Here is a 21,383-nt window from a genome sequence, read left to right as displayed (position 1 = left end):
TGTATGACCTATAGATATTGAACTACCCTCAGACTGTACAGTTCCATTTGTCCAGTGTCTCTTGAATATTTGAGCCATGTGAAGCTGTAACTTCAGTAATAAACACTAGAGGGCATTCTCACTTATTAAAAGGATGAGGCAGCTACACTCTCCTCCATATGTATTTGGACAGTGAAGCAGAAATGTCAAATGTGGCTCTGCATTTTGGATTTTAGATCAAATGTTTCATGAGGCAACAGAACAGGGTGACACCTTTTTGTGGCTATTTTCATGCATATCTGTTTTACAGTTTAGACATGAAAGTACTTGATCTAGTCCCTGAACACTTCTAAATTAATCCTGATAATGCCATGGTTTCTTTTTAGTGAATAATGGCGAGTGAGAAGATTAGAGGCTATAACAAAACATGCTAACCTCTCATATTGCAAATAATGTGAGTTTACCATTTTATGTGTTTTTTTGCAGGGGGTGGTGATCTTTTTGCCTCTGTATCCTCACATATTATTAACGATTCATTAATCATTATCCATAATCATGGCAGCATCCACAGTAATGTAGAAGTGTTCAGAAATATCTTATATTCTTACTGACAATAAAAGTGACTCCAGAATGACAATACATTTTTCACCATTCAGTTCCTTTGGGCTAAGTTTGACCCGAAATGCAACCAAAACAAACTGCAAATGTAAAGTCACAAGCTTGATGTAGTCAATGAGCGCAAGGAATATGGGACCAAAGAATTTTTGACTATTTTAATACACTAATGGAATTAGTCCAAATACAGTACTTTACTTCAAATGGGGGGGCTAGATGCATAAAGTGCTTTCATTTCAAAACGGTAAAACAGATATTTTCATATGACGCGACAGTACAGAATGCCACCTTTTATTTGAGGATATTTTCATAAATGTTTACTTCAAATCCAATATGCTGGAGTGTAGAGCCAAATGTTAAACAAATTAAAATACAAAAATAAAAATCACTATTGAAATACATATGGAGGGGAGTGTACGTCCAAATGTTTCTTTTTCCCCTCTTTTTTTTATCATACCCTCCCTTCCCTGATTGGAGTAAACTTCTACTGCTACTTAAAGCTATTTTGACTCACATATACTGCACACTCTAATTCCAACCCTCAGATGTCCACGTGCTTAGCCATCTTTCCCAGTACTCTACAATTGTGAAACTGATACATTTGACAATTTATACTATTCATTTTAAGCCATGCATGGTTTTTCATTGAAGGCAGACAAACCAATTCATTCCTTTCACTTTTGAGTAATTGCCTCTTCCATTTTTGTGGCAGAAATGTGATGAGTTATTATACTTTTGTATTGAACATACTGTACATTTCCATACACCTTTGTCAATTGTGATTGTGACAATTTTACCATCCTTATTTACAATATCATTCATAATGATACCTTCCTTATACATTTTTTCCCAATAAATGGGTCTTTCCTCTATCAGTATATTGGAGTTAAGCTGTAATATTTGTTCTGCCTCTTCTGGAGGATGAAATTGGAATTGTAACCAACTCTGTATGGCTTCATTTAAAAAAGAGGACACTTTAAATAGGGTTCCATTGTCAAGCCACCTGAAATTGTCACATCAGATGACGCTGGAAAGACGACGCAGGTACGGGGAGTAAAATGCTTAATATAGAACGGACATGGAACGAGACAGTAACAGCGTCAGCAAACAGGTAACACAGACAAAAAAACAATTAATGCAGCAGTGGGGAACAGAGCAGGGGAACTGACAAATACAGGGGAGGTAATAAACAGGTGATGAGTGAGTCCAGGTGAATCCAATATCCCTGATGCGTGTGACTAGGGAAGGCAGGTGTGCGTAATAGATGATAGGAGTGAATGATGCAAGGCAGCCTGGCACCCTCAAGCGCCGGGGGGAGCAGACGTGACAGAAATGGTTGGTTTAAATCTGTATTATGGCGAAAAGGCCCCCTTTTGAACATTGTTTCTGCCTCTCTTAAGCTACGTTTACACAAGCAGCCCAATTCTGATCTTTTTTTCACTAATTGGTATTTTGACTAATCAGATCAGCTCTGAAAAAGATCTGGTGGGAAAAGTTCGATGTGATTGGTCAAAAGACTAATTATTGCAAGAAACATATATTAGAATTGGTCTGTCTGTGTAGACGTAGCCTGATTAGCCTACTAGGAAAACCAGTTTGGATATAGATATCATTTCGGCATAATGGGGGTTTTGAGAGGTTTAATGGCTTAATATTTAATTGTGTAGTCTCTAATCCATTAATTTTGAGCCACTTAATGTTATCATTACCTCCGATTTTTAGAGCTAACATATTTCAATAACCATAATAAATAAGAATGGTGACAGAGGACTTCCTTGTATTACTCCTCTTGACAATTCAAAGTTCTCAGACAAATAACTTAGTTTTACACAAAGGATTGTTGTACATGACTTTTACCCTGCATATAAGAGTTTCTCAAGTTTAAAAAAATACAGGCACTTAGAAACAGATTCCTGCATTTTCTTAATTTTCAATAATTTAAAAAATATTTTTTTAAGAATCCCGTCTGATTCTTTTTAAATTCTGAGCAATAAATTTTGCAAATATTTTTGTGTTGCAACATTGAAGGGTGAGGGGCCTCCAATTTTGTACTTCGTACTGCCCCTCTGGTTCCTGCTTCAGTAGGAGAGAGATCGATTGGTCCCTCTTTTTGTGTGTCTAACAGTTTGCCATTTATATACAAGTAATTTAAAACATGGTAGTTCATAAAATGTTTATATCTCTATTGGAATGTCCAGGCTAGGGGTTTTCCTCATCTGAAAGGAAATAATTGCCATCGATAATTCATTTTGTGTAATTAGATCTTCACAAGAATCTTGTTTTTTGTCACAGTTTTTTAAAAATTGGTAGAAGGATATCACAACCCACCGTGAAATGAGGTTGGAGGAACTTGACAATTGAACATTTATTTACAATATTTTATTTCCTCATTCAAAATCTCCTTTGGTGAGAAGTATTTCTGTAGGTAATTCTTTTGTTGCGTTTATATATTGAAGGTTGAGGCATTTTTTCTCGTTCTCCATCCAGTTTGTTCTTTTTTTTTTTTAGATAAGTGAAGCCTGATCTTTCCTAATTAAGTCCCTCAAACTTATTTTGTTTTGTGTCTAGATTATTCAGTGCTTCTGTAGTACATTTACCAATACCATTGATGTGTAATGTTAGATGTTCTATTTCTGTTGTCTGTTCTCCATTGACCAATACCATTTTTGTTTTTTGGGATGAATATTTAATTGAATGGCCTCTAAAGACATCCCATACAATAAGTGGGTCCACTGAACCTGTATTGTGCAAGAAAAAGTCTTATGAATTCCTTTGCTTTTGTTAAAGTACTGTCAGTCAATAAACCCGAGTTAAATTTCCAATATGTTCCAAATATTTCTTTGCAGTTCTGATCATTATGTTTCTCTGTGTAAAATCTAGCAAATAAACTGTTACATTTCAGCACATACGTTAGCTCAATAATTTGAAAATTAAACATTTGAATCTGGAAATGTATTTGGTCATGTTTATTAATCTCAACTCAATTTCTCAAGATTTGGCAGTGTTTACAGTCATGCTACAATGACACAAAGTTCCATCTAAGCAATTTCTTTAGACTTATTTTGAGTATGACTTGTAGGAAACACCAGCATGCACAAAGCTACGGCTAAAGCTAGGTGCTGCTATCCCATTTGAATGGTTTCTGAGCTTGTGTCAGTGGGACAATGTCATTAAAACCAGTGGTGCATTCCTTTAGGGTCATCTTAGGGTTACAGTCAAGTATAAACCTAATAACACCACCCAACCATTCACTCTGATGACATCATGTAAATGTCATTGTTTTCAACATGATTCTTTTTGACAGATTATAAACTGATTACCCGCGACTAAACATGGTGGCAACTACACTGTGGATGATCATTAATGTTCTTCAGGCTTCAGCAAAGGAGCTATTCTGGCAGACTGGCAGCTTTTGAATTCAGTTGTAACTTATAACAAGCGGGAAAACAGCTACCCATCCTTTACCATCAGTGTTGCGTGTTACGTGATGCTTGAAATCTTCTCCAAGGGCAGAGTAGTGTTGCTGGAACAGTTTCTCATCCAATGTCACCTTTGCCTGTAAAATGTACTCCAATGCTAAATATGCCATATTAAATTGTGTAGCCCAGAACTAGATGTGTGTTGGCAGTTCCTATTATTGCTTTCAGGGGGTAAGTTTGAACTCTAATAGGGATCCTGTTGTGTAGTAGAAGAGAGAATCTCAAGCTTGCAACAGAGAGGCATCATTAATTTGTGGCCCGAAGAAATGGTTGCCTTCTGACTGAGGTCCAACAGCACTGGAAGAAGTGTATGCCCTTGGATGAAAGTGCCCTGTTTTGAGCATATACGTAACTGCCCTATTGTTCAAGGAAATTGGCTGAGGCCAGGATTCTTCCAATTGCAGAGTGGCTTTCCAGATAATGCTTTCAGAAGCTCATACAATGTTCTAAGCATAACTATGATGTTGTATGATCATTTTTGTCCAGAAAGGCTGTGAGATGTATGTAGTGTATTTCTAGAAATTTTCCTTGGGATGGAAGTATGCTGTCATGGATATGCTTTTCATGTGATTTTCAAATGTCAGGCCATGATCAAAGTTAACACAAGCCATTTTTAACAACAATTCAGAGAGTTCTGACATGTTCATAAGCTTCTTGTGACCAAGAGCATCATGAGGCTATCATCTGCACAGTATACAGCGCAAGGAAAATGCATATGTTTATTGAAAACATTTCCAATGAGTAACGCAAAGGACATTTTAGAGCAGAATCTTGAATGCCAAACTCAACTTTATTTGCACTCTGATTTGTCATCTAGATGGACAAAGGAATGCTTCCCAGCCAATTTGTTAGCTAAAATGTGATGACTCACTTGCAATAAACTGAGATTCCTTGTGATTTCTGCCTTCAATGTAAGCTCTCCTTGTCTGACTGACTTCTCCAGGGCAATGGCATCTTTCTCAAGGCATTGCCTCTGGTCCTTCGTTTTAGCAATAAAGCCAGGGACACACTGAGACGCACGAAAACGGATGGAATCGTATATGACGTACATCATTGTCCGTCAAAAGTACAACTCAAGTGAACTATTTTCGGACGATTTGCCGCCATCAAAAGACAGACCATCTCATTCGTTAACAGATGACTCCCATTGGAAAAGCATTGGTTCCATCTGAAATACTCAGACAACAGTGTGTTGCCAATTCTGGTGGCAATATCTGAGCTGTCCAGTAATGTTTTGCTGCTCCAGGAGAGAATAGTATCCTCAATGATGCAAGAGCCCACATGTACACAGCAGACGCAATGCTGATGTCCCATAATTGATCTGTCCCATCCACCTGCACAGTGGTGTAAAGTACTTAAGAAAAAATGCTTTAAAGTACTACTTTAAGTCATTTTTTGGGGTATCTGTACTTTACTATTTCGGACAACTTTTAATTTTCTTTAGGAGTGAAGGGAAAGTATATAATTTTTACTCCATACATTTTCCCTGACACCTAAAAGTACTCGTTACATTTTGAATGCTTAGCAGGACAGGAAAATTGTCAAATTCACACCTCTGGTCATCTCTACTGCCACTGATCTGGCGGACTCACTGAACACAAATGCTTTGTTTGCAAAGTGAGCGTCGTTGAGTATCTGGCTATCCGTAAATTTAAATATAAGGAATTTGAAATGATTTATACTTTTACTTTTGATACTTAAGGATATTTTAGCAATTACATTTAATTTTGATACTTAAGTATATTTAAAATCAAATACTTTTAGACTTTTACTCAAGTAATATTTAACTGGGTGACTTTCACTTTTTCATTTTCTATTAAGGTAGCTTTACTTTTACTCAAGTATGACAATTGGGTACTTTTTTCCACCACTGCACCTGCATAAAGAATAACTTCCATGTTACGTTGCAATCGCCTTCCCGTGTTGTTTTGCTTCAATGTTCGGTTCTGTGAAAATCACTGGTTTCTGTGTCAGACAACCATCTCCAGAGCAGTGGTCCCCCTCACAGACTGGTGTGAATAATGAATATGCAGCTATAGGGGGCCTCGACAGGATCGTATTAAATATGTATAGTCACCACAGAAGTGCTGACATAACAACTTACCCACCAAAACATCCTCACACCCTGTACCCTACCCATAGTCAACCCCACCAAATTCTCAAGGAATATACTAGTATGTATAATACATTATATCTCTCCTTGAAATTATTATTTTTTCATTTTCCCTCCTTCTGTCTCCCCAGCTCTTTATCCACTTTTACTCCTTGTACACCCTTTCTTGCTTCCTCACCTCTCCTCATTTCTCTCTCTCTCTCTCTCTCTCTCTCTGGCATCCCCCCTTCCCTCTCGCCCTCCCTCTTTCCCCCAGCCTCATCCTCAGATGGATTCTTCAGTCAGTCGACTGGAACTGGTGCGGCTCCCGGAGAAGCCTTGAGTGAGTGAAAGAGAGGGAGAGGGAAAGATAGAGGGGTGGAGGGGCTGCGCCGAACAGAGGTTGGGTCAGAGCGCTCCATCGCTTCAGACAATCACAAGAGAGGAAGAGAGAGAGAGAGAGAGAGAGAGAGAGAGAGAGAGGAGGTAGATATGTGACAGGATGTGGTTTCCCTGAGCTTGCAGAACATAGCCGAGGCATACTTTGAGCATGACCTAAACGCACGCACTCAAAGTGTTTGCTGCGCACCGTTAGCTAGTGAGCCTCTGGCGAGGATAGAATAAGCTGGCAGAGCTACTGATCCCATCCAGATTTTAGTCTTCTTGTTGTCTTTTTTTCCCTCTTTGACCGAAAGCCTCAGTTCGAGCTGTATCTGCAGGACCTGAGTGAAGAATCGCAGAGGATCTGAGCGTGGACTGTTGCGCGGTGCTGTTCTCCTGTCAGTAGAATGTGTGTGTTTGTTCGAGGAGCCGTTCCAGTGGCTTTCTCTTGATCTCAACAGTGAACTTTCCAACTCCTGTAGTCAACAGCTTCTGATCAGGTAACTCCCTCTTCTTTCTACTTCAACTTGCATGTGTTTACCACTAGTCCACATCCTTATTTGTCAAGGCTTGAGAAAATAAATATGTAGCCTACAGGAAAAGACACTGATAAAGACAGACTGTACATCTCTTTGGTCAGAAGTCACAGACAACTTAGTGTTCTAGTTGTTTATAGCATGACAACCGTTCAGAGGCAGATTAATGAGGATGAATGCATCAGTCAAGGGATGCCGCAAGCCACAAGTTTGGCTTGTGTGCAATGTCTTACAAGAAACTCCTGATCACCAACCCACACTCCTCCCATACACACCCACGCATGCACACACACGTGCGCGCGCGCACACACACACACACACACACATAAACACCTGCTCATGCTCAGAGCAGTAATCATGCTGATCAATGAGCTGGTTGGTTTGAAGTCAAATTTTTTAACATTTATTTTAGTTCTTTATTTAACCATGCAGGCTAGTTGAGAACAAGTTCTCATTTACAACTGCGACCTGGCCAAGATAAAGCAAAGCAGTGCGACACAAAAAACACAGAGTTACACATGGGATAAACAAACGTACAGTCAATAACACAATATAAAAATCAATATAAAGTGTGTGCAAATGTAGTAAAATTAGGGAGGTAAGGCAATAAATAGGCCATAGTGGCAAAATAATTACAATTTAGCATTAACACTGGAGTGATAGATGTGCAGAAGATGAATGTGCAAGTAGAGATACTGGGGTGCAAAGGAGCAAAAAAAAAAATAACAATATGGGGATGAGGTAGTTGGGTGGGCTATTTACAGATGGGCTGTGTACAGGTGCAATGATTGGTAAGCTGCTCTGACAGCTGATGCTTAAAGTTAGTGAGGGAGATATAAGACTCCAGCTTCAGTGATTTTTGCAATTCGTTCCAGTCATTGGCAGCAGAGAACTGGAAGTGTGGTACCAGAGGGGTGAGAATGCCAAAAATGTCTACCTGGCTCCAATCACTGAACCCTGATGGTATTTCAAGATGTGCTTGACATACAGTATTAAACCTTAGGCTCTACTGCAGAGAGAGAGAGTGTGTGTGTGTTTGCCAGTGTGAGAGAAAGCAAGAGCGAGGGAGGGACAAAGTAGAGCGAACGAGTTGAAGGATGTGAGAAGGGATAAGAGGTTAGGAGAAAGGAGAAGAGGGCATGAGAGAGGAATGCACACAGACAGGAAGAATGAGAGTGAGAAGGAATGAGAGAGAGCGTTAGGGAGTGAGTGAGGAAAAGAGAGAGAGTTTGAGTGAACTGTTAATCAGTTCCAGCTGGTTGGTTATGAGGGCTGGGCTGTTAACCCTATATTGTTGCTGGGTCACGAGCTAGTACACACACACACACACACACACACACACACACACACACACACACACACACACACACACACACACACACACACACACACACGGAAACACTTTCAACAGGAACCCCCAAATTACTGCATCACAGACTAGCCATAACCCAAATATAACTGGCCAGCCTTGAATGGGAAAGTCATTGTGGTATCTGCTCCATACTGTAGGCCTCATTTGAAACAGAGAATAATAGATGGGGCAAAAGGTGAAGCGGGGGAGCCAGAGCAGAAACAGTTTCATGACATAATTACGTTGTTAAATTGAATACTCACCTGATATAATCTACATAGTAGGAACTCACTATTGGGTGTTTCATAAAGTTGATCATGTTCACAGATTTTCTGAACATTGACTTCTGTCGTCCAGCTGCGTTGACGTTCAAACTTCCATTTTAATCCAGTTCCCATATGTCTGATATTGGACCAGGGAGTAGAGATTTATCTGGTACTGAGTAGAATTGGCTTGAATAGATTAGAAAGTCTTGCTTCTTGTCACTACAGGGGGTGCTGTTTCAACTTCGACATTTAGCGTTCCCAAATTAAACTGCCTCGTACTCAATTCGTGCTCGTACAATATGCATATTATTATTACTATTGGATAGAAAACAATCTCTAGTTTCTAAAACCGTTTGAATTATGTCTGTGGGTGGAACAGAACTCATTCTGGAGCGAAATGCATGACAGGAACTGCGAACGTCTGAAAACTAGACTCTGTTCTCAGATCAGTTTAAAGCTCTGTATGTGCCCTATGGGTCGTCATGAACTGCACCCGCCTTCCCCTGGATGTCAGTAACCAATGAGAAGTGGAATGGTGTTTCTACGTATTTCTCAGAGCTTATAAAGCCCCAAGGAACGAGGTGCGCTTTCTTTTCGACTTCCGCCATTACGCAACGCAAGACCTCAGGATAGCATTTTGAAACGCTCAGTTATCGGCCTTAGATATGTCCGTCTGTAATTTAATTCGATATAGGTGTTAGAAACATCATAACGAAGTTATTTTAAACCGAGTTATATCAGTTTATGCGAGTATATTGCTATTTTCGACATTTCCTTAGTATTGCACTTTGGCCATTTGGGCATGTCTGTGCGACATAGCTATTGTTAGCTGCTAATTCCAGAGGTGAAGAGGATGTTTTACAACCGTGCAACGATTCTTTTGGACAAAGGACAACTTGCCCAAGATTCTGATGGAAGCTCGTCCAAAAGTAAGAGCTATTTATGATGTTATTCCGTATTTATGTGGAAAAATGTAAAAGTGTTTGGTCGCCGTTATTGCGGCACTGGTCTGGCTGTAACGCACACTGTATGTCTAGTAACGTTAATTTTAAAAATCTAACACCGCGATTGCATTAAGAACTAATTTATCTTTCATTAGCTGTCCAACTTGTATTTTTTTAGTCAAGTTTATGAATAGTTTTCGATTAGAATAGGTGCTAATCCAAGATGGCGCCGGACAGATTGTTTAAGTTTTGCCCACTATTCTAATTGTATAACCACGAGTTGTGCCGCTAAATATGCACATTTTCGAACAAACTCTATATGCATTGTGTAATATGATGTTATAGGACTGTCATCTGAAGAATTCTGAGAAGGTTAGTGAAAAAATTAATATATTTTGGTGGTGATAACGCTATCGCTCTTTTTGCCTTGAATCAATGCTGGGGTAATGTTTGCACATGTGGTATGCTAATATAACGATTTATTGTGTTTTCGCTGTAAAACACTTAGAAAATCTGAAATATTGTCTGGATTCACAGGATCTGTGTCTTTCAATTACTGTACGCTGTGTATTTTTAAGAAATGTTTTATGATTAGTAATTAGGTAATACACGTTGCTCTCTGTATTTATTCTAGTCGAGTTGTGATGGTGGGTGCAATTGTAAACTATGATTTATACCTGAAATATGCACATTTTTCTAACAAAACCTATGCTATACAATAAATATGTTATCAGACTGTCATCTGATGAAGTTTTTTCTTGGTTAGTGGCTATCAATATCTTTATTTGGTCGAATTGGTGATAGCTACTGGTGGAGAAAAAAAATGGTGGACTAAGAAAAATGGTGTCTTTTGCTAACGTGGTTAGCTAATAGATTTACATATTGTGTCTTCCCTGTAAAACATTTTAAAAATCAGAAATGATTGCTGGATTCACAAGATCTGTATCTTTCATCTGGTGTCTTGGACTTGTGATTTAATGATATTTAGATGCTAATATTTACTTGTGACGCTATGCTAGGCTATGCTAGTCAGCTTTTTTACTGTGGGGGGTGCTCCCGGATCCGGGTTTGGTAGCAGTGAAATTAAACCTTAATTGATGTTCTACTCTCCTCAGCATGTACAGTGCAAACATTCACAGAGGGAGTAGGATAAAGTTGACCACTAGTCTACAAGTTTACTGCACTTTACAGTATCCCAGCTAGCAATGAGGAATCGGCCCAGAAGCGGCCCTCTTCCTGGGGTCTGGAACTGATTGAATCGTCTGGAATCGGGTGTCGAACTCTGCCTGGAATCAAAATGAATGACTGCCCAGAATCGGCCCAAGTACCATCGGGCCGTTTCCGTTTACCGGAATTCAGCCGACTTTGCCGGCATCTTACCAGAATCTCCCCAGAAGTGGCCAGATGCTAATTTAAATAAATGTATACAAAATTACCCGATTTAGTCATTTTAAATATTACTATTATACATTTTATACATACAAATTATACCCATCCACAAAAAAAAAATGGTGTCGGAGGAAACAACATACACCTGGTGACCGTTTCAGTGTGCATGTGCCTGGCCCACCACAGGAGTCGCTACAGCGCGATGGGACAAGGACATCCTGGCCGGCCAAACCCTCCCCTAACTCAATTGCGCGTCGCCTCATGGGTCTCCCGGTCGCAGCTGGCACAGGTCTCGAACCAGCATCTGTAGCAACGCAGTTTGCACTGCGACCCAGTGTCTTAGACCGCTGCGCCACTCGGGAGGCTCCATCCACAAAGATTTTAATGCTTATCAATTGCCTTGCACAAAGTATCAAAATACTAAAATACTACACAGGACTCTTAAAGAATTTCATTTAATTGTTCATTGTATTTTTTGATCACAGACACAATGAGAAAATATGGAAAAATAAATAATGAAATGTTAATTATATAAAGCAGCCCGTGTAATCATCTGCCAGAGAGTAGCCCCAATCGGCCCAAGCCTCAAGTAATATATTTGGGCCAGATAACTTACACTGGAATCAGCCCGAGCACCAAGTAATATATACATTTGGGCCAGATAACTCACACCGGAATCGGCCCGAGCTCAATCCCCACATCCTAGCCACAAGTAATACTGCCGAAGGCGGCCCAGACTCGGGACACATGACGTCGGCCGTGTCTGACTCTCAGCCGGAATTGGCCCAGATCCACTGTGCTAGCTGGGATTGTACTTGAACATAGTTCTGTCTTCCAATAAAACATATTTTAAACAAGAACCAAAACTGAGAATTACTGAAATAATATTTCCATATTGAAAGACTCTACACACACATACTGTATTTATCCATATTTGCCTCCCTACAAGTACCTACCCACTGTATTTTAGGCCTTTTGGGTAAACAGCTTAGCCTGATTACTTGCTGAAAGATGACTGGTAATTCTTTGCATTTCTCCTGACAGCGATGACAGTCTAAATGGATTATACTCTTGCATAAGCATCACATCTATGTCCTTTGAAATGCTTGGGTACATGATCTGTGGCAAAGATTGTACCTTTTTCTTTCTTTAGTGATGGGCTTTTGAAGATACCAATTTATTCAAGCCTTTGGCATAGCCTTAAAGTACTTAGAATGGATATTAAGAGAAATCCCTTTGCTGGAAGGAAAACATGGTGGTATGCACTATTCACTTGTTTTGTAGTCGCTAAGCGAGGAAGAAAACTCCCCTTTGATACTGCATTTCTCGAAAGAAAATTAACTGGGTGGTCAAGAACTGCAGCAGTATTGATCAAGTAATGTTCAAGGACTTGTCGATACTGTATCTGAAAAGCAAAACTTAGCTTCAGTTGGCTGTAATAAAACAATGGCCCGCCTCCAGCAAGTTCGCATGAAAACAATGAGTCATTCCTTGAAATCTCTGTGCCTATGTTTTGGAAAATATAATATTATTAACCGGATTTTCCTCTTTCGCATTGTTATTTTCATTCTTGCTGTGTGCCATTCACTTTGGCCATGATCGGACTCATCCATTGCAATGTTTATGTATGATAGATTTAGAAATGCGTTGAGTTCAGGGTATTGTATAAAGCCCAGAGTGAATAGATTATACATACTTTATCAAGATAATGACTGTCAAACAAAGCAAATGCAAAATACAGACCTGAAAGACAGAGACTGGGAGAAAATTAGAGAGACCTTACAGGCAGTGAGAGAAAGAGAAGGGAGAAGGGAGAGACGAGAGCTTAGCCCTTGGAGAGAGGAAAATAGAGATATTGGTGTCTATTATTCTCCTGAGAGGGGAAGTAGTTCTAAAAGGGGCTGGTTCCCATGGCAATAGCTCCCTACCGTACATGTGTGTCTGGGTGCAGCATATGTAGCCGGCTGTGCCCAGGCCTTGAGACGATAGAGGGATGGCTTCGCTGGAACCAGATCGAACCAACCACCGGGCCAGCCAGGACACTCAGCCTTGAAGCACTGGAGAGGCTCAAGCAGACGCTTGTTTACTACACTCTGTTTTTACCAGCACTTATCTCCCCTCATCTTTCAGCAAGGCTCTTTCTTTATGTGTGTCATTATGTCTTGTCCTTGGAGATTTATATTGAATGTAATAAACTGTGTCTAGCTGTGGGTTTTCAAAAAAGCTGTTCCAGTTTTCAGAGAAGGCCCAGTATTTGGGAATGCGTTATGGTCATTGTTTTCATCTTAACTACAGGGCTTTCAAGCTATGTAATATTAGCACTGGTCTAATTGTTTTTGTTGCTGTAGTATGGTCACCAACACAACCTAAATCCCAGCCCACCTCTGTCGGGCCCCTTGCTCCTATCCTCCTTGTCCACTGTCCCTCCCAGGTGAGGAGCCAAGGAAGGAAGGAGGGAGGAAGTCCAAACAGGGAATGGCCCTGCTCCGGGCCCCTGAGAGCACTCTCCCCCCTGAGTGGACAACACAACAGCCGCCAGGAAACTGCGCCTTGTGCACAACTGCTTTATTTGTCACATTTAAGAACCGGGGTAATCAGGGTTACTGTGGTAGACACAGGCAGAAGTCCGGGGTAGAGACGGAGGCAATGTAAGAGCTGGCCGTGTTTTAAAGAGCGTCTGCCCCTGAAAAGCAACTTCTTAGTTTTGAATACAGCATGCCTATGTGGCATCGATGGGAGTCAAACGTTTATTCGATTGTGAAAATTGACTACAAAGTGTAAATAGGATAATTTTGGTCGTAAAGTCAGTCTTGTCCAAAACAGAGATTTGCGAGATGATAGGAAAATATTGGTATGTCACGGAATGAAGGGTACTGTACATTTGCCCACAGCACCCAAGTTATCATAATTTTGGGGCACAGCTGCATGTGACCTGATCGTAATGCCTATCAATTTGGTTTGACATTCGGTATCCCTATGGGGCTAGTTAGGGACCAATAGTAAATTACACAATTTACTGTACATGGGACAATAGTTTTTAAATGTCAATAACTCCACATTTCTATGACTTAACCTTAAACCAACTATAAATTGTAGAAACACAAATATTGAAAGCATTTAATGAGATAACTAAAATATGTGCAACATTAAAATATTGGTCCATTTGCATTGCGTAAATTATTAACAGCCCTTAACTAGCCCCAGAACTAGGCTGTCCAATGTCAACTTTGCCACAGTCGCACACCACCCGGCTGAAGCTAATTTGCGAAAGAAGTTAGATAGCACTAGCTAGCCTAGGCGACTTCAAGACACATGACCTGATTAGACTATTTCAAGTTATTTAGAAGGGTGAGTGACTAACTCTGCAGCATTTTGGCAGAGTGAATGTACAAACTCTTGCCACATGCGAACAAACACACAAGAGACACCCACACTCCCCCCCCCCCCCCCAAGACAACTCCTTGTTTGCCTTCAGTCATGTCCGCTGCATTTCTTAATGACCAAGCCGAAAAACAAGGCCAAATCAGGAAGTTCAGCCCCCCTTTAAGTTTGGAGATGGCTAACTCTTCCTCTAATCTAGCGGTCACCAACCTTTTCTGAGTCAAGATCACTTTCTAAGTCAAAATGCAAGCCGAGATCTACCACTCAGATTTTTTTTTAACATGACTTAAATAACGTAAGCCTATGCAACATTACCCAATTAAAAACAGTACTGTAGCAATGAGGTTTGTGCAGTGGGCTATAGGCCCAAAACATTGTCACTGCATATTGGCTATGCTTGAATTACCCTGCCAATGTTGTTCTCAGACCATTTTGGAATTATATTTAAAAATGAGGTATATGATCACACTGGTAGTAGATCATTTGTTGTATTACTTGTGAGGCACAGCTAAGTAAGCATAATAATTGGTTTCTATATTTTTTATTTATTTATTACTGGACTGATGCTGCCTCTCACCCGACTCCTCGACCTCCGCTCTCCCTCCCTCCACCGAGAAAAGGGGACACAGTCTTCCATCTGATGGCGAAACTCAAGTCACACTGCATTATTTTTGCCTCATACACCAATTCATATTATTCCTATGACCAGAGAAAGTGAAATATTCCTCCATATTAAAAACGACACAAGCCGCTAATAACAACAACACAAGCTTATCGTAACACTTTTCTAACATTATACTCATTAATTACAGCTGCAGTGCTGGTTGTAGCATGAGTGGAAGTAGGGAAAATGCGCATTTATGACAAAAGTGTTGAACAAAGTTTTGACAGTGCTGAATAAACATTAACTTACTCATAAAACCAGCAGTTCTATGCTGTATTTCTTGGTTTTGATATCTCAGAGTACCAATCTCAGAGTAGCAATTTTGCTGTGTGTGTGAGGCTTTTTACAGTCTATGGCTCGAGGAAACTGTGCAGACACAGTGATCTGAGCTATCTGATTGGTCAGCGGTAGGCCTATAGGTGCACTTGATTTGCTCTCTGGGCATGTCGGGTAGGCAGAGTTCTACCTTCAGACTTCCTGGCACTAGGGCAGCTGAATCGTTGTGCACCTACCGGCAACGGCGCAAAAAAAATAAAAAAAATAGGAACACAAGGCTTTATCGTTGGGTTTTTTTACAGAAATGTTTGGTGATCAACTTAGAATCCGACCGACCAGTTGGTGACCACTGCTCTAATCCTTTCTAGTCCAAAGAGATCTTTTCATCACAAGTTGAGCTTTGTTCTCAGGGATTTGTATCTTTACATGACACTTCCAAGAAGACAAATTATTTTATGATTAGATAGCATTATGGAAAGATAATGAATCATCACTCTTGTTGTATTGTTGCCCATATTTGTTGCCCATATTTGTTGCCCATATCCAACCAAATACTTTTTTACAGAATCATCGTACATTATTAGCTCATGTATTAAGTTTACTCCCATGCAGATATAACATAAATTCTGTGCTAAGCAACTGTGGAGACGTTGGTGGTTATGAAGGATGTTTAACCATTGATTTTTATATTTATTAAGGATCTACTCTTCCTGGGGTCCAGCACCATTAAGACAGTTATATTCAGTTTAAAAATTACATTTCATAACACTTTACCCAATGCATTTAGTGTGTTCCCCTCAGGCCACTACTCCACTATCACATATTTACAATACAAAATCCACGTGTACATGAAAAGTATCTTGTGAGGCTGGCGTTGGGTAGAAGGTACAAAATAGGTCAGTTTAGGAACCAAACAGGTTCATGGCTAACAAACATGACTTTCTACACTCAACAAAAATATAAATGCAACATGTAATGTGTTGGTCCCATGTTTCATGAGCTGAAATAAAATATCCCAGAAATGTTTCATATGCACAAAAAGCTTATTTCCCTGTTAGTGAGTGTTTATCCTTTGCCAAGATAATCCATCCACCTGACAGGTGTGGCATATCAAGAAGCTGATTAAACAGCATGATCATTACACAGGTGCACCTTGTGCTGGGAATAATAAAATGCCACTAAAATGTGCAGTTTTGTCACACAACACAATGCCACAGATGTCTCAAGTTTTGAGGGAGTGTGCAATTGGCTTGCTGACTGCAGAAATGTCCACCAGAGCTGTTGCCAGATAATTTCATGTTGATTTCTCTACCATAAGCCGCCTCAATGTCATTTTATAAAATTTGGCAGTACGTCCAACCGGCGTCACGACCGCAGACCATGTGTAACCACGCCAGCCCAGGACCTCCAAATCCGGCTTCTTCAAATAAAATAAAATGTCATTTGTCACATGCGCCGAAGGTGTAGACCTTACTGTGCAATGTTTACTTACAAGCCCTTAACCAACAGTGTATGGTCTGAGACCAGCCACCCGGACAGCTGATGAAACTGTTGGTTTTCATAACCAAATAATTTCTGCTCAAACTGTCAGAAACCATCTCAGGGAAGCTCAACTGCATGCATGTCATCCTCACCAGGGTCTTGACCTGACTGCAGTGGGCAACTCCTCACCATCGATGGCCACTGGCATGCTAGAGATGTGTGCTCTTGATGAATCCCGGTTTCAACTGTACCTGGCAGATGGCAGACAATGTGTATGGCGTGGTGTGTGCGAGCGGTTCGCTGATGTCAATGTTGTGATCAGAGTGTCCCATGATGGAGGTGGGGTTATGGTATAGGCAGGCATAAACTGCGGACAACAAACACAATTGCATTTTATTGATTGCAATTTGAATGCACAGAGGTACAGTGACAAGATCCCGAGGCCTATTGTCGTGTCATATATCTGCCGCCATCACCCCAGTTCTTCCATGGCCTGCATACTCACCAGACATGTCACCCATTGAGCACGTTTGGGATGCTCTGGATCGACGTTTACCACAGCGTGTTCCAGTTCCCGCCAATATCCGCCAATGAAGAGGAGTGGGACAACACTCCACAGACCACACTCAACAGCCTGATCAACTCAATGCGAAGGAGATGCGTTGCATGAAGCAAATGGTGGTCACACCAGATACTGACTGGTTTTCTGATCCACGCCCCTACCTTGTTTATTAAGGTATCTGTGACTAACAGCTGCATATGTATTCCCAGTCATGTGAAATCCACAGCTTAGAGTCTAATTCATTTATTTAAATTGACTGATTTCCTTTATATGAACTGTAAAATCATTTAAATTGTTGCATGTTGCGTTTATATTTTGTTCAGTGTATATCTGTCCTATTTAAGTACATCCAGTTACAACAAACCCTTTGGACTTCTATAACATCTTGCCTTACAAAGTCTTATCGAGTAAAACCTCAAATGCAATTAACTCCAAACAAAAGGAAAGAAACAGTGAACCGATCGTTACTAATTCAGCAAAGAATCAATGCCTTTCTGTTTTTCTGACAATATCGAGCCGTTGTTTAGACTGCTGGTGTAACCCAAACTCCCTCGCTGTCAGTCTGAAAAGCAGAGGAGATTAACCAAAGCGGGCCCATAGAGGCAGAGCTCAGACAGGGCATGCTCAGAACATGCACCTCGATTCTGAAGAGAAGTTTGAGAGGGAAAACAGTCACTCTGAAAATCATAAACATCTCACACTTCTTCTGTCAACTCTAAAAATACCCCGGCCTCGCCTCACTCCCCCCCGTTGGTCTCCAGGAGCTATACGAATAAGAGCCCCTACGTTTTTCTAAAATGTTCAGCCTTTTGTTTTTCTCTCTTCTTTTGTTCAGACTTCTTCTGCCTTTCCTGTACACTACATTACGGAGCCTCTCTCCGGAGTTCACTGGAACTTAGACAGAGCACATCTGAGATAATATTAAAAACTATGGATATTTTACTGTAGTATTCGCCTGTTTTCTTTGATGACAGAAAAATATTGATGTCATTGAGCCGAGTTGCTTTAGAGTTCAGTCCTGGGGGGCTGTTTAGGAGAAATTGAACACTTTTAGGGAAATGGAAGATTTGTTTCTTTTGGATTTGAAATGTGTGCTCTGATTTTGGAACGGAGGCATGAGCCCCAGTTTAAAGACACAGAGAAGAAATTACACAATTCCCAGAGATGACTCACCGAGCTCTATTTAAAACATTTAAAAACCCATTTTTGAAACTTCTTTGAAACATATTTACAAAAATACAAAACATCAGATTCTGCAAGCATTCCTTGTATTCACTGGTGTACTACATGCCCTGCAGCCACTGCAAGGCAGGTCATAAGTCATGGCAAAATGTGTAGAATAGCAGGAAATATGCTTAAAGAATGCTAAATTCTCTCAGCCTCCTTGCAAAATGTGTAGAATAGTATGAGATGGTCAATAAAACTGTGGTATGCCACTGCTTGTATTGACTTGAAAGCCATTGCCTGTATTGTAATGAATTAAACATTTTATGCACACGCATGACATTTATTAAAAAGAGACAAAGATTATAGGTGATACACACATTTCATTTCATAATACAAACACAGATATCTGTGTAGGTGTTGTGGAAGACAGTGGCTCTCATGACAATACTTTTGAATCTCTGTCATCTCCCTCTTCTCGTCACTTCTATTCAACAGGGTCTAATTACAGTGGCCTATCTCTCCAGACTCTACTTGCCATGCATTACCTAACTCGTCTCTCTAGCGAACAATCTCCCACCAGCCACCCATTTCCTCTTTTTCCCTTGATTGATTCTCACCTTTTCATTCTTCCTGCTCACCTCATTAACAGAGCACCGGTTCGCTCCTGTCCCCCCCATTCTCCCATCTCCCCCCCCCCCATCCTCCTGTCTCCGCCACGGCCTCTTGGATTAGTCCGCTGGCGGAGCCCAGAACGGCGTATAATTAGAGGGGAACATAATACAGTGCGTTCCTCATCAGCTGGGGGGCCGGCGCCCCCTGGAACCCCCATCACACCCTCCCGGGTTTAATCAGCAGAGCACAATGGGATATTACCTGTGCCAGCCTGAGCCAATGGAGATGCAGCACCGCTGTCACAAGCCATTTGGGTGACACCCGGTGCACAGGCTCTTTAGAGGCCCTTTTCCATAGTCTTTCACGGTTGTCTCTGTTAATTTGTCCCCCAGGGAACGAGGGCTCCGGAACCCATGAAAAATCAAGCTCATTTATGCCTTTTTATTTATTTATTTATTTGGTGCCGCTTATCCAGCATGTTTTTCTTTATTGGTTTTCCCTCTGAGACTCCCTTGGGGCCCCATACGTGAGGTGTGTGTGTGTGTGTGTGTGTGTGTGTGATAGAGAGATTAATCCATCTCTCCCTAAATTGAACATGTCTTATGCTTTGGGGACTGGTGTCCAGTTTCACACACACAAGCATCAGGTAGCCTAGCAGTTAGAGTGTTGGGCTAGTAACCAAAAGGTTGCTAGTTTAAATCCCAGAGTCAACAAGGTGATGGCAGACCCTGGCCGTCACCCCACTCTTCGAGCGTGTCTCAGGGGGATTTAGGATATGCAAAAAAAACAAATTTCCAATTCACACGTATATTAATAAACACTTGTACATGTGTGAAATAGGACAAAAATATGAACACACCTTATTATTATTATTATTTACACACACACACACATACATTCTTACAGGAATCTCATTCTGCCCCATCTATTCCCTATGTAGGGTCCACACACACTCTGGGGAGATGGGCTGTGGACTGAGGAAGCTGAAGTCATCAGAGGAGAGCAGTCCAGGGAAGATCTACTCCACCCTGAAGAGACCACAGGTGGAGACCAAGGTGGGCGTAGCCTACACATACCAATACGTCAACTTCCTCGTAGGGAAAGACGGTAAGACATGCAACTTTTGAGAGAGAATTCAGTGGTTATTTCTAAGCCGTTTGAAAAATGTACTAATCACTGTTACAGTTTTCCAACTCTCTTTTTACACACCAAAGATATGCTTAACTATCATATTGTTCAAGTTCAGTACCAGAAATTAAACTGACAAACACAACATGCACTCCAACCACAGAACATGTTGCCCTCCACCTCACACTTAGTTAGATGGAAATACATTCCTCCACCATAATAGACTCCATCTCCTTCTCCCACCTACTCACACACCCCCAGCCCACAGAGGTGTTTCTTGTTGCAATTTGAAGTGTTGATGAGATGCAAGGTTGGGTGTTGCTTCCTGAGACCTGCTCTGCTCATGGCTCAGGGGTGGGTATATGGCGCGAGCAGCAGAGACCTATGGAAGCTGGGGATAAATATAGCCATCACTTTATTTCCCTCCATGAGAAGTTACAATTCAAACAGTGTGAATGGTGGTGGGCTGGTGGGAGATGCAGCCCTCTGGAGCCGGGAGAAGCTGGGAGATGTAGTGTGCTGTGTGTTGGCTGTGACAGTTTATTAGACTCCATTAGCTAGTCAATCTGACAGGGAGAGAATGGGTACTAAGATACACCATCTGGGTGTCTGGGGCTGTATGCGTGCATCTCTCTCTCTCTCTCTCTCTCTCTCCCCCATTGTGTCTGTCTGTCTCTCGCTCGTTCTTTCTCAGTTCTCTTCCTCGCTCTGTTTTAAAGCTGTGCCTGTTTATGTCTCCTAGGACTATATTGAGTCTGTGTAGTTGTGTCCCTGTAGTGTTTGGGTCTGTCTGAAAATCCTTACATTACCTAAAGCAGTTTTTTAGGGTAACTGTTGGCGGATAACTTACTGTATGTAATTATATTGTACTAGGCATGTGACTAGGCTACAGGGAGATTCATAGTTCCTGCAACTGTTAGTGCTGTTTCCTACAAAATACACAACAATTAATATGATCACAGAAGTGCACTATACGTACGCATGGCTGTATATACTACCTAGCCTGTTTATTCCAATTACTTGGGTATAAGGCCTTTGTAATGTAAATGTGGCCTCTGTGTATCCGGGTTCATACTTTC

General features: G+C 41.0%; 1 protein-coding gene across 2 annotated transcripts in view; it reads left to right on the top strand.

The window, feature by feature from the left end:
* The first annotated feature begins 6,446 nt into the window (after window positions 1-6,446).
* The window catches only part of LOC139573759 (raftlin-like), a 67,612-nt gene continuing 52,675 nt past the window's right edge, over window positions 6,447-21,383 (top strand). Inside the window, exons 1-2 of one of the 2 annotated variants that reach the window (XM_071397574.1) lie at window positions 6,447-7,046; window positions 20,117-20,283. In XM_071397574.1, the coding sequence (XP_071253675.1) occupies window positions 20,139-20,283 (145 nt within the window). In that variant the 5' untranslated portion in view covers window positions 6,447-7,046; window positions 20,117-20,138. The remainder of the gene's footprint in view (window positions 7,047-20,116; window positions 20,284-21,383) is intronic. The other variant, XM_071397575.1, reaches the window with a different exon arrangement.

The sequence above is a fragment of the Salvelinus alpinus genome, chromosome 4, assembly GCF_045679555.1.
Source record: "Salvelinus alpinus chromosome 4, SLU_Salpinus.1, whole genome shotgun sequence".
NCBI classification, from domain to species: domain Eukaryota; kingdom Metazoa; phylum Chordata; class Actinopteri; order Salmoniformes; family Salmonidae; genus Salvelinus; species Salvelinus alpinus.
Note: the sequence above shows the minus strand (reverse complement) of the source record. Positions and strands in the feature narration are given on the sequence as shown.